This window comes from Quercus robur, chromosome 11 (genome assembly GCF_932294415.1).
Source record: "Quercus robur chromosome 11, dhQueRobu3.1, whole genome shotgun sequence".
Taxonomy (NCBI): domain Eukaryota; kingdom Viridiplantae; phylum Streptophyta; class Magnoliopsida; order Fagales; family Fagaceae; genus Quercus; species Quercus robur.
In genome coordinates this window covers 47,348,942-47,362,339 of record NC_065544.1, presented here as the reverse complement: position 1 = coordinate 47,362,339, position 13,398 = coordinate 47,348,942, and the positions used below count along the sequence as shown (strand labels likewise).

The 13,398-nt window shown below is 34.3% G+C and overlaps 1 protein-coding gene across 2 annotated transcripts; it reads right to left on the bottom strand.

Annotated features, from left to right (window-relative positions):
* Window positions 1–132: 132 nt before the first annotated feature.
* LOC126707469 (kinesin-like protein KIN-7E) lies at window positions 133–8,019 on the bottom strand. 2 transcript variants are annotated; one of them, XM_050407125.1, is made up of 16 exons: window positions 7,655–8,019; window positions 7,206–7,420; window positions 6,186–6,438; window positions 5,591–5,680; window positions 5,397–5,497; window positions 5,179–5,292; window positions 5,024–5,105; window positions 4,886–4,953; window positions 4,718–4,783; window positions 4,474–4,598; window positions 3,489–3,825; window positions 2,677–2,778; window positions 2,108–2,590; window positions 1,610–1,993; window positions 839–1,158; window positions 133–704 (listed from the first exon to the last, which is right to left on the bottom strand). In XM_050407125.1, exons 3-16 carry the CDS (start codon window positions 6,403–6,405, stop codon window positions 383–385), a joined length of 2,814 nt encoding a protein of 937 aa, XP_050263082.1. In that variant the 5' UTR covers window positions 6,406–6,438; window positions 7,206–7,420; window positions 7,655–8,019; the 3' UTR covers window positions 133–382. The 2 variants fall into 2 exon arrangements, with proteins under 2 accessions (XP_050263082.1, XP_050263081.1); XM_050407124.1 differs by having other exon boundaries at window positions 6,186–6,433.
* Window positions 8,020–13,398: the final 5,379 nt, after the last annotated feature.

Sequence of the window (13,398 nt, the reverse complement as noted above, 5' to 3'; positions counted from 1 at the left end):
CCTATTCAATGGGCCGGACAGAGTGCCATATAATTTGGTATCAAACCATCTTTTATGTAATTAGTTGTGAGAGAGAGAGATAGAGAGAGAGAGAGAGTGAGTGATCATAGGTTACTAGTTCAACTTTGCAGATAGTAGAAATTGACACGAATAGATTATAAGCACAAAATATGTTCATGAAAGATACAACAAACCCAGAAAACCAGATTTCCAAAACCCAATGTAGCTTTCTAACCTAAGCAGGAAAACTGAGATTTTTAGACTTATATTACAATCATAGACAATCTGTCTCAATCTCAATCATGAAAAGAATGCTACTATAAGGCCAATCTATTCCAATAAATCAACTCTACAGTTATATATCTATGGGCATGAAACAAGCTTACAAAAGGGATGCCTTGCTGTTTTTCCAGCTAAAGGATTTCCGCCTTGCATTTGAAGGTGTGAAGCTAAGTCCAAACATCTCTTTGAGGGCCCGCCCCTGCTCTACAAACCTGATCAACTTCGCAACGATGGCAGCACTCTCTATGATGTGATTCATATCGTTTGTGTTACTCCACAGTTGGTTGGCCAGCTGTAGCCTCCTGCGCTTTGAGTCCAATGCAATACCCCACCTGTGGAAAAGCCTCTTTCTCTCTTCTTCAGAAAACCTTTTTTGCATCAGCTTGCTCAGCATTGCTCTCTCACGACGAAGAGCCTTCATGCTGTCCCTCCAAATAAGCATGTTAGTTTCATCCACATAAAATATTCCCGGAACAATGTGTGTGTGTGCGCGCGCGTGCATGTGTGAGAGAGAGAGAGAGAGAGAGAGAGAGAGAGAGAGAGAGAGAGAGAGAACCTTGAAGCCATTGTAAGAGTCTGACCACGTTCCACAATATGATTTCCATGAGAAAATGTTTCCTTGAGGAAAGATAGTCTCCTTAGTTCCACCCCCAAGTAAATGGAATCCGTTGGATCACCTTTGAAGAGCAGGAAGAAGTAGGTTCTGTGGACTAATGATACATTGCAAGTTTTCCAAAGTTCAAGTATCATTCTCTGCTGCTTCTCAAATTCCACAGGCCAATCTTGGGGAGTTTCCAGTGCCGGGAGCTTTGGATCAACTCCTACATCTTTCACATCCTTTCCAAACTTATCAACTTTTGGTCCTGTTTCCTGGACCTAGAAGGCACGTACCAAAATGGGGGAAGCAAAATTCATGAGACATGCCACATTGCCCAAAGTTAATAAAATATGCATTTTACTGTTCTAATAATATTTGTCAAGACTGTACAGGCATTATATAAGTTGTGATGACATGCTACTTTTTTCTCTTCCTTTTTTTGATAATTGACATGCTACTCAATGAGTATAGTAATGCATAATTCATATGCCAAGCATGCTATGATGCTAAACTCTACACGTACTACTTGACGTGTATAATCATTCATCAAAGCAATTGTCTACATTTCACCCCACTCCTTTATGATATAAGTGTGATAAACTTCAAGTGACGTGTCAAAAGAAGACCAAATGACATAATCCAAAAATAAGATAACACCTCATAAATGAAGACCGGTTTCTGAGAAAAGTAATATTAAGCCAGAAAATAAGCAAATAGGCATGTTCTTACCTGCCCATCAACAAGTTGCTTCTCGTAATCAAGTTTGGCCATTTCCTTTAGTCCTGTAACAAAAGTTTGGATGCTAGTAATTTCCCCATCTGCAGAAGTTCTAATGCTCTGTGATCGTAGGTCATCCATGGAAGCACTCCCAAAAGAGGACTGTGAATTATTTCTTGACAAGCTCGTTGCGTTGGAACCATAAGTTAATAAAGGGAACTTCCTTTGAAGACCTTCTGGTCTTCCAGGGAAATCTTTCTCAAACCCATTAGGTGGGGTGCGCTCAATTCGTTCTGTCTTCTCAGGAGAAGACGAACCAGCCATGAAATTTGCACTACAACTCTGGCTCCTAGTTAACTTAAGGCTTCCAGAACTCATCATACCAGCTTCCATGACCTGCAGAGATGTTCCAGTAGGGTTAGAACTGTTAAGAGAATCAATACTGATTTGTACATTGTGGAATTTCTGCTCCAGAGCACCATATGGAAGACCATTTTGGATTTTACTTACTTCTCCATTCCTATTCACAGGAGTCAACATCATTCCCTGTCCAGTTACATCTCCATCCCTGGATGATCTCAAAGCCAGTGTTTGATTGTTTTCACCAGGTCTTACGGCTCGGAATTCAGGATTCTTGCTATTTCTTGACTCTTCCATCTCGATGCATCGAACTTCCTTGCAGTAGTCATCAGGATCTTCTGAAGTCTCCCCTTGATTTTGACTTAAATTAGACCTAAAAAACTTCTTTCCAATTGACAGTGAAGAGGTAGCATCAGAGAGAGAATTGTCTTCAGTGTTATCCCCAATTTGGCAGTAGGGGTCCTGAGAATTGCTCACGCTATCTACATCAAAATAATGAGGATTGTTGAACTTTCTGACACCACCATTTGAATAATTAGGATCAGCCACACTTGGGGACTCTGACTCTGATACTGAACAATCATCGTCCCACATATCTCCCGCTTGCGATGTAGGATGATCACTGATACTGGCCTGAATGAGAAGAAACCAAGATTTAGCAGTTGGAACATCATGCTGAACATGCAATGGAAATTTATAATAATTAGGATATTGTTTACTTGTCTTGAATTTTTTTCATTTCCAACCATGCGTAACAAATCCTCAATCCGAGATTCAGCAAGATCTCTTTGCTTAGTTAGCTCTCTAATCTCCTTCTCCATCTGCATGATAGAAACCCATGTAATCAATTAGTCAATAAGGAATTATCCTGGTTTGAATGCTTGAAGTTGTATGTCTACATATGTATCTTTCTGCAAAACCTGGAGAGACACCTGCACCTTAGATGAGTGCCAGAACCCTAGTAACATAGCTCATAGTCTTATGGGAGGAACAAAGTTCTGTGGTTAAGCTTTTGTACATGTAACAGGTATGTTGAGACTTGTTTCCATTAAAAATTGCATTTACAGGTAAACTTATTCAGTGAAAAAAAAATAAAGGATACAAATTTTTTCCCTTTGAAAAGAAGATCCATGCAATAACTCATGAAGCAGAGGCCTCTTAAACCTACAGACAGCATTTCGTATGTTGCTTCTCTATCTCTTATGATATTTTTCACCCTTTTTTTTAATATAAACATTTATTAAAGAACAAGAGGAGCAACTTTAGCATGAAATTTCTTAGTCATATCACCCTAAATTCTTCATTTAATTCTTGTTTCCTACACTTTCGAGCCTCTTAAGGCACAAATCCTGCTTTTTAGTTTTAACCACATAAGAGAAATATTCCAGATTATATGTAATATGGAAATAATTCTTTTGCTTCTAAACACAGTAAAATGTTTAAATTTATTAGGACATGAAATTAAACAGCAATTGTAGGGAAATCATAAGAGAGAGACAGAGACAGAGACAGAGACAGAGCAAGGCATAACCTTTTCAATCTGAAGATCTTTCTTTCTCAGTAGTGCTGAATAATCAGAAGTAGAGGTAGGAGGCGCAGGACTTCTCAACTCACTCTCCAATCTAGCCAGCTCTTTTTGTAAATGCTTAACCAAGGCTTTATCGGACATGACGACATTGACCTGGGCTTTTGTTGTTACTTCTTTTGCACAACAAGCAAACAAAAGAGTGTTTCTCGTTTGCTCAACATGGCTTCGTGCAGGACTCAAAGTGCAAATGATGGCAGTTCTAGCATTGCCACCCAAGCAAGGCTGCAGTATGCGCGTAAGCTTAGAATCTCGGTAATTGATGTGTCCATGTCTTCCCTTACTGCACCCAGTCATATTCCACATTAATGTAATTATCTCTATGCATGTCAATCACCACATGACTAAATTAAGGGAGGAAAACCAAGCAATTTAGCTCAAATGTGTGTGTGAGAGAGAGAGAGGGTGAACCAATGATAGGTGAACAATGTTTGTGTATCTATGTGTGACATAAGACAATGATAAGCGAACAAGGTTACAAGTAGTTCCCCATAGCGTAAAAATTTGCTTAATTTTCCAGAACGCATAGAAACTACTCTCCCTACCAATAGTAATTATAATTGATCTCCACCACAATGCACAGTTAAGTATCTGAACGAGCGGCAAACAGATTATGAGATGGCAATAGTGTTACAAAAATTTATCTTCCAGAATTTTCAATGTATGTCTTACTGCAAGTGACATCCTAAACAACATGCTAGAAGCAGCCAAGTTTCAATATCTGTGATAGTTAGTGATCTAAGAAGTGCAATCAAGCCAAAGCATAGCTATTGTTTCAGAAAAGTGAAGTTATACATGCAGTGCAGTAAACACAATCAGTAACTAACAAATAACTATACCCACAACCTTAAGTAATGATAGGTTAAAAAATTCCCAGGCTGATGAATGACTTTGCAGGAGATTATTGTCCAGAAAGGAAGAATAAGACAACCTTAGCTTGCGAATAACCGTTCCCAGAGTAAGTAAACTACGATTTATGTGGCAACCTTCCTTTAATCTTGCCCCAGCCGATAATGCTTGAGATGCACGCTCACTACCCGCCAAGTCTATAAAATTCTGCAAACAAACAAGGACTTATATTTGTTATCAATTTAATTATTTTTGAATTTAAATTTCAATAAAGGCAATGTTTTATCCATTTAACCACGGATTGGAAGAAAATAAACAGTCCCTACCACACTTGCTGCAAGGGTGGTTGAATTGCCTTTGCCTAAGAACTCGCGAGCAGAACTTTCAATTGTCTGCAAGAGTCAATTCCCAAAGAAGTTTTAAATTAACATTCTAGAACAATATATATAAAAGTTTAACACTCTAATGAGAGATAGGAAAGGACGAGGGCAAACCAATCTGATAATTTGATGAGACCTGGAACTTCTCTCATTCAGCAAGGTTTCCCCAATCTGTCTTTGAGCTGCAATATTATACTAAATTATACAAGGGTACAAAGTCATCAAAGAGCAGAAATTTGTAACATTCTCTACCTTCACAAATGGACAGGAGCTCCTTTAGATGGTTCCAGTCCCTCAAAACTTCTTCTGTGACTTTCTCCACAACAGTCCCTCGCTGATGACAAGGATATATCATTAGGTCAATTCATATATGCATTGGATAAATTTACAAGAAAACTGGCATTCACCTCAGGATCATCTAGCAGCCTAAGAGGTGTAGGATCTGTGCTAAGAAGGTCTCTGACAGCTTCATTGTATATCTCAATTGCAGAGAACTTCACAGCAAATGCTCTTTCTTCATGCTGAAATAACAACACCAATTTTTATGTTACCAAGGTCTATAAACAAGGATATTTGTGAAGTATAAAAATGCTAATGGAACAAACACTATTGTAATTTTTAGTACCCTATGTACATAGTCAAATATGTCTGCTACAGTATACTCTGTTATTCCAACCATGGTATATGTCTTTCCACTGCTTGTTTGCCCATAAGCAAAAATGCTTGCTGAAAATACAAAATGGTACAAACAATTCACTTGTTGTTTAGTAATAAGTGGCTTATGGGAAACAGATAGCCAGCACAGCCAGTTATACTTACAGTTGATACCATTGACAACTGAAAGAGCAATTTCTTTGGCTCCTTCCTCATACACCTGCCTTGTAGCGCAGTCACCCCGAAATACTCTGTCTATCACCAAAAAGTGACAAAAAACAAATGAGATAAAATACAACAGTCCTATGAACATATGAACTCTAATTAAAACATCTTTTAATGAAAAAGGTTCCATAACCTAACTCAAAGAGAGAACCACCTCTTTTGCAGTTTGATGCATTGAAAAGATCTAGGACAAGTTTTGAAACTTGAGCCTATTATAGAAGTTATGGTCAGGTGAACATGTATGCATGTAGAGAAAATTATGAAAGTAGTTCTGACTTAAATTAGCCAAGCATTATAAGAGATATGGAATAGAAGCAAAAAGCTCCCTAGGCAAATCACAATGAGAAAATCATCCACCAAAAACCAAAGAATAACTATGCATTAACCACAAGTAATAGTGAGTTTTTTGGGTGTATATTACAGGTTTGCAGAGTCAGAGTCAAAACAGGTTACATATAAAATCATAATTGAAGAAGTAAACGTTGGATGTATTTGCATTGAACAAAAGTAAAGATACAGATGAAGTTGTCTTTACCAAATGAATAGGCACTTGGAAATGTGGATCCCTCACGCAACGTGTTCCGGTACAAGATTGTGGTGTCATTGATGCATTCCCAATCTGCGGCTTCACTCGACGCAACCTCCTTCTCACTCAAAGGCCTCAACCTCACCAAAACAAGAATCTTCTCCTCGCGACCGCTCAATCCTTGCATCTTCTCCCACTTCATCAACTCTTCCCCACCTATTGCTCCCATTTTCCCTCACTCTTACAATGCTCACCGACTGCTCTTCAAAAACCCGAACAACCAATGCAAATTATGCAGTCAATATAAACCCATAATTTCAAAAAGTCTCAAATAAGAGGATAGTGTGTGGTCAAGTCAAGTACACATAATTGCTTTTGCTTTCCTAAAATGCAAGACAGTTTAAACGTTAAAAGCAAGGTTGTTGTACTTGTTAGAAGAAATTAATAAGCACTTCATTATCTGCAACAAGAAGCTGATCATGGGTTTTAACCAACCAACCTCAAAAATAAAAATTAACCACCACCCAAAAAAAAAAAAAAAACCCCTTTTGATTTAATCCAACAACAACCCAAAAAAAAAAAAGACAAAAGGAAAAAATAGAAACAAACAAAAGCAAGCTAATCAATCATGAGTATCATACAATCCAAGCACCCCCAACAAAATTGAAAATCATGGGTTAGCTGTGAAATGTGGTTAAACCTACTTTAAGTCTTTAATCGTTCTTTATTTTTCCTAATCTTATTATAAAAAATAAATACCCCATTTTTTTTTATTAAAAAAAGAAAAAGAAAAAAACTTAATTGTAGTGACTACCCACTACATGCTTGAAAATGAAGTAACGGAATTTCTCATAAATATTTCAACGGCCAAGCAAGGTTGGAACTTTGCTCAGAGAAATGGTCCCCAAACCTAACGTCCTGTCTTTTTCTCTCTCTTCTCTCTCTCTCTTTCTGTGAGTGTGTCATTCTTTTCATTTACAAGCACAGCAAAGTTTTACTCAGCGTAGTAGGTGCAGTGAGTAAGTTTACCTCTTTCTCTCTCTCTGTCTGTTTTCTCTGTCCTTTTCACGAAACCGTTACCAAACACAGCAACTCCAAATCCAATTGTCTCGGCATTGCAGGCCCAAGAGCCTTTGTGCGTATGTCCCCCATAAACGTCGTCGTTTTCAGCCTCCTGATCCAAAAACTCTGAACCTCTGAAACTTCGTCTCTGTACTTATTATCTCTTCCTCAAATTCCGTGCTCTGAAAAACAAAAATTAAATACTTTTTTTTAGTGAACAGTCAGTTATATTAATGCTTATTTATATAAAAACCCTCCGAAATTCGCGCATTTTAACGTTGGAGGAGCCTAACCAAAAAAAAAAAAAAAAAAAAAAAATCCAACAGTAAATTCAAATCCTGATAATTTTTTTTCTTTTTTCTTTTTTAAATTCACAAATCCTGAATAAGTTAAATAATATAGTGATTTTGATTTACCTCTTGAAAATGAGTAGCAGCGAGTGGATCTTCTTCAAAAAGAGAAACTGTCAGTTTTCACTGACCTAAGCAAATATACAAATATTTATTCAACAACTTAATTTGAAAGCTCAGAGACAATTCAGAGAAAAACGGAACGGAACGGGGTTTTGATGGAACAGTGAAACTCGGCCAAATTTTCACTCTCTCCACGATCTACACAACGTGAAAGATAGAGAGAGAGAGAGAGAGAGAGAGAGTCGGTTTCAGCTTTCATCACCAACCGTCTCCCTCTCTCTGGGTGCGAGCGTGTGAGAGAGAGAGAGAGAGAGAGAGAGAGAAGTGTGAATGTACGAAAGAGTCCACAGGGGAAAAAATTATATGATGCGGCGTCAACGACTTTGAAGTTTTCTGTTAATAATAACTGTGTGTGAGCTGTGGAGGAAGGGGAGGGGTGGTGTGAATTTACTGTTTTGTCCTTGCTTTTTGTTAATTATCACAAAGCTGATTGGAATTCAGGCGCGTCACGTGATAAAAGTGGATATTAGTAGAGAGAGAGAGAGAGCGGGGGAAGGGGGGGGTTTTGATTTCGCGCCACGTGGGCTGTATATTTTTAGGTGCCTTGGAATCTCGCCGTTGATTAGTGTCCCCACCACCGTTTGATTGCTTTTTACTTTTCGTGGATAACACCACCGTCAAATTTTTACTTTTATGATTTAAGGATCGGATTAGCCTCACGACCGACCTCAAAGTTAAACCCAATTTGATTATTAGTAATGCTAAAGGACACACTTATTTCAAAACTCAAATTTACGCTCTGTTTGTGTGTCAACCCTTGATTGGATTTTAATATCAAGAGTTAACACATAAACAAGGTATTGATTTCAATATCAGGACATCCAAAAAATGCTGTAGATTTTTTTTTTTTTTTTGGAGAAAAAAATGCTGTAGTTTAATAGTGTGATATATAAAACTTGGAATTATACCTATCATATATGAATATTATTTTACATGGACGTTTTACTTTGAGTATTTTTAATAAACAACATTATACATAACTCTTAAAATTGTAAGTTTAATTTAAAACAACTTTTGAATTATCTATACTACTATTTAAGAAGTTTCCAAGCTGGCTTTCAAGTTGTTTAAGATGTGGATTTTAAGTCTTGGACATCCAAAAAGTCAAAGTCTTGGATATCCCAAAATATCTCTCCCCCGTTCACTTATAGGTTTCCCATTAAAGGGAACAAATTCATAAAATAAAAACTCACAATTTAAAACCTCACACTAAACCCATTTCAATCTTCTTATCCCTTATCTTTTTGAAATTTAACCAAACACATTCATCCTCATCTCTTATCCTTTTAAAAAAAATTTAAATAGACGCACTCTATTTTTTTTAATTTAAAAATATATATAATTTACCCTAATAAATTTCATATGATGTAATCTATGGTCAAGCTTAATTAGTAGTCATGTTATCTAGTAGGCAATCATAGAATGATATTTAATCCTATAAAGCAAATGTTTATGATTGGTTGAACCTTAAATTAAAGTTATGTAATAAGAGAAAGATATTAGCAAATTATAAAGTTTTAAGAGGAAGATCTGAAAATATTTTATACTGCTGGGTTGTTATTTGTTAAGGTTCGGTAAGGTTGTTGTTGTTGTTGCTGCAGATAGGGATTAAGTAAATATAAAAAAAAGAGTTGAAATTTCTTAAAAGGGAAATCAATAGTGAAATGGAATAAAGTGTTTTTTATAACTTTGCGTGTGTTTGGAATTGAATGTTATCTCTTTGTTTAATTGAAAGCAAGAAAAGTATATGAACAAATATATATATATATATATATATATATATATATATATTTATATATATATATATATATATATTTGAAACAATATAGAATTTCTATTCTAATATAATTTAAATGTATATGTGTGTGTAGTTTTCTCCTGAAAACTTGAACCCCCGGTCTTTGCCCTTCACACCCCACAAGTATTTATACTTGTGAAGTGACCACCACACTAAGAATGTGCGCGGTGAACAAAATATATATATTTGAAAGGATGCTTTTGAAAGCTACTTTAATTACTAAGGGGTTAAAAATCAAGTGAAATAGAATCGATTTTTTTATAAAAATAAATAAATAAACGTTGCTTATTTGGCAGCTCAAATTCGTGTTTCTGTTCATTGAAAGCAAGAGAACTAAAAATGAATATTATATTTTTGAAAGGATGTTATTGAGAGCTACTTTACATAATATTAAAAAAAATAAATAAATAAAAAAGTAATTTCCAAGAAAGATCAGTATGTTATTTTATTCTATGACACGGCCTATTAACCACTCAAAACAACTAAAAACAATAATAATTCTATAATGCATTTCTTAATATATATTTGATGATCATTTCTATAATGCATTTTTTAATATACAAAAATAATAATAATAATTCCATTTCACTTAAACTAAAAGTTTTTTTTTTTTTTTTTTTTTCATTCCATAGAATAATCATCAGGGAAATAGACAACTAAAATGTGACAAGTTTTGGGGCTCCAATTCTCCAACTTCTAGACTTGTCGAAAAGGTGAACCAAACCTCAAAGTATATAATAAAATAAGAGGAAAAAGTCAGAAAATATATCCTCCAAAGTGGAACATTACTATCACATGTATACATGGTATAAAAAATATGATTTTATTTGTTATTTGTAACAACATTTGACCATGGAAATTTTAATAATTTTGGAGTAACAGGCACATGCAGGGAATGCTTAATAAAGATTCGTATCATGAATGCAGGACATATATTAGAAATTTCAATGTAAATACTTACAATAGTACAGTTATAATTTACATTTTGGTTTAGCATTTTCTGATACAGGTACATTCCACTAAAAAAAAAAGCATACAAAAACAAAAACTACACCAACAAAAAATCCTTTTTTTGGAGGGTTGGAGGATGCTGCCTTTTTCATTCATTCTTTTCAGGATCAGTTACAAGCTTTAGAGATAGTATTGACGAAGACCTTGCTTCATACTAAATCAAAATCTAATAGAAATCCTAGCAATTCTTAACACGGTCATGGTTTCTCAAGAAGAGACAGGAAACACACAATATTATTTGATTGAATAGTTGACTCATTTATTTGTTGTTGGGAAAAACCTTCCACTTTAATTGGTATTTTTTTCATGAAAAGCAAAAATAAGATAACCAATCCAAGAAAATGGTAAAAGGAATAAATGACTAAGTTACATTATATTGATTTAGATGAAAAAGTTAAACCATCTGCATAGAAGTGTAAATTGATCAATCATTAACACCTAAACATTTCTCTATTCTCCATATATACCTTCATAGGTTTTTTTTTTTTTTTTTTTAAACTAAAATATCTCAACCTCATGCACAAATTACATATCTATATGACATGTTTACTGTTCAACAAGAAGTTTATATATAGAGCCAATGGTATAGAGTAAAAAAAAAACATGAAGTATAGAGTAAATAACGATATATAAAGGGATTTTACTAATGTGTGCCCCTAGGGCATACATTAATTTCCATTTTTGAAAAGAATTTTATCGAGAATTGAAAAAGTAATGACAGCATTTTCAATTTCTGAGAAAATGTTTTCAAAAATAGAAAGTTTAATGTGTGCCCTAAGGACACACATTAACCAGACACTATATAAAGATACAAGAAAGAGCCGATATATATATTTCAAACAAAGATACTTTGTGCCTATTGGTTCATTACGTTGGCATTTTCTAATTGGGAATTTAGCGTTTGGTAGGATTTTCAAATCTTGTGATTGGGCCATGTAAACATGGGTTTTTGCATTTCTGCACGTTGGACACTTGGAGCAACAATACGAAAAATGTAAGAAATGCGTTAGCTGAAAACTTAATATTACCCTTGAAAGTTTCTTTCTTCTCGTTGAAATTATATAGAACATCATCAATGGTGTATTTTACCATGAAAGAGATCAGTTTCTTCTATCCAAACTTCTACAGAGCCACCAGGCTAATGTAAGCTTTATTGCACTTTTTTTCAACGAAAATACAGATACTGTTAGATAAACTATGATCTAAGTGACCTAAACTAATTATACGCTTATCCACTTATGTATTTATAGAACAAAGATATTAACTTTAGATTAGTCTATGAGTAGTCTAGGGTTAGTCAATTATTCTATAGTATAAACTCTTCATTGGGTTTATTGTAACACAAATTGTGTAACTGTTAAGGGCTTTATCATTGTTGACGTAGACTGCACCACGTAAACTTTTGTGTGTGCTCTTTCTTTCATACTTCCGCTCATTATTCAATTATAATAACACACAATCACACAACAACTTTCACCAACTAGCTTTGATTAATTCCTTCTCAATAATATCAACCTCACACACAACTACCTTTGATTAATTCCTTGTAGCTCACCCACATGAGTTTTCTTGCTTTTCACCAAGTATGAAAAAGAAAAAGAAAAAGAAAATACAATCAATGACCTTTTATATATACTATATATCTATATGACAAAGTATAATAGCATCGATCACGGATCAACTTTTTAGAAGTAAGAGGATGTAGCACTAGCAATATTGAGGTAAACTAAAAGGTTTTTGAGTTATATATGACAAGGGGTTCACGCCGATTTGTCGGTTAGATTAACTACCGACTATAATGGGGACTGAGGCACAAAGTGCCTAACCATCATTACAATAGAAAAAAGCCTAAATGTTATTCACGACTTTATCTTATTCTTGTATAAATTAGTCATACTCAAACACTTAAATATAAGATATTAAAATAAATGTTAATTTGTTATCAAACAACATTTTTTGCTTTGCTGCCAATTGCCAAGTAGCAAAGCTAGATTATTTATTATATTATTATAGGCCGACTAGGTTGGTCGAGCTGTTTTTAACTTTGAATGTCAAATCTTATTAATAATTATGAAACAAAATATATACTTTATTTAAAACTTGAAAGAGACTGAACATCTACAAGAATTAATATAAGGAAAAGGAAAACCTATGAATTAATTAACGAATGTCAAAATGGGACTCCTTCAAGCACTTTATATCTCACCTGAAATTTTTTTTTTTTTAATTATTCACATATATACAAGAAAATGTACAGAATACGAGTTTCAAACTCTCAGTTCATTAATTCATTAGAAAATAAAAACTCAGTCTACATTTTTGTTTTTTGCTGCTGAATACTCCCATTTTCCTTGAATGTAGAAAGTTAATTTCACGATTAAGATTTTATATTTTGAATTTAACAATTTATAAATTAAGTATCATATTATTTGAAAATTTGGAGATAGATCGATACAAATTTTAACATTTTATCTAAAGTATCAAATGAATTAATACATTTTAAATAAAATAAAAAAATCATTAAGAAATAGCATACACGCATGACATTGACGAGACAAAAGAATCACATATAATAGCAACAATTTGCATGTGAGGAGAGAGCTGCACAATTCTATCTTTTTTACCAACTTTGTCTTCAAACAATGAAGACCAAACCTCCTTTAGAAGATAAATCCAAAATTCATTATGTGGAGGAAAATGGTTTGGAATGATAGTTAACAATGACATTTTTCTTCATCTTTTTTCTCTTTATATAAATATAAAAATATATATATATATATATATATATATATTTCTTAGAGATATATTAGCTCATTAACATAACTAAGATTAATACTACTTGTGTGCGAGCGCAGGGCTTCTACTTGTATTAGAAGTT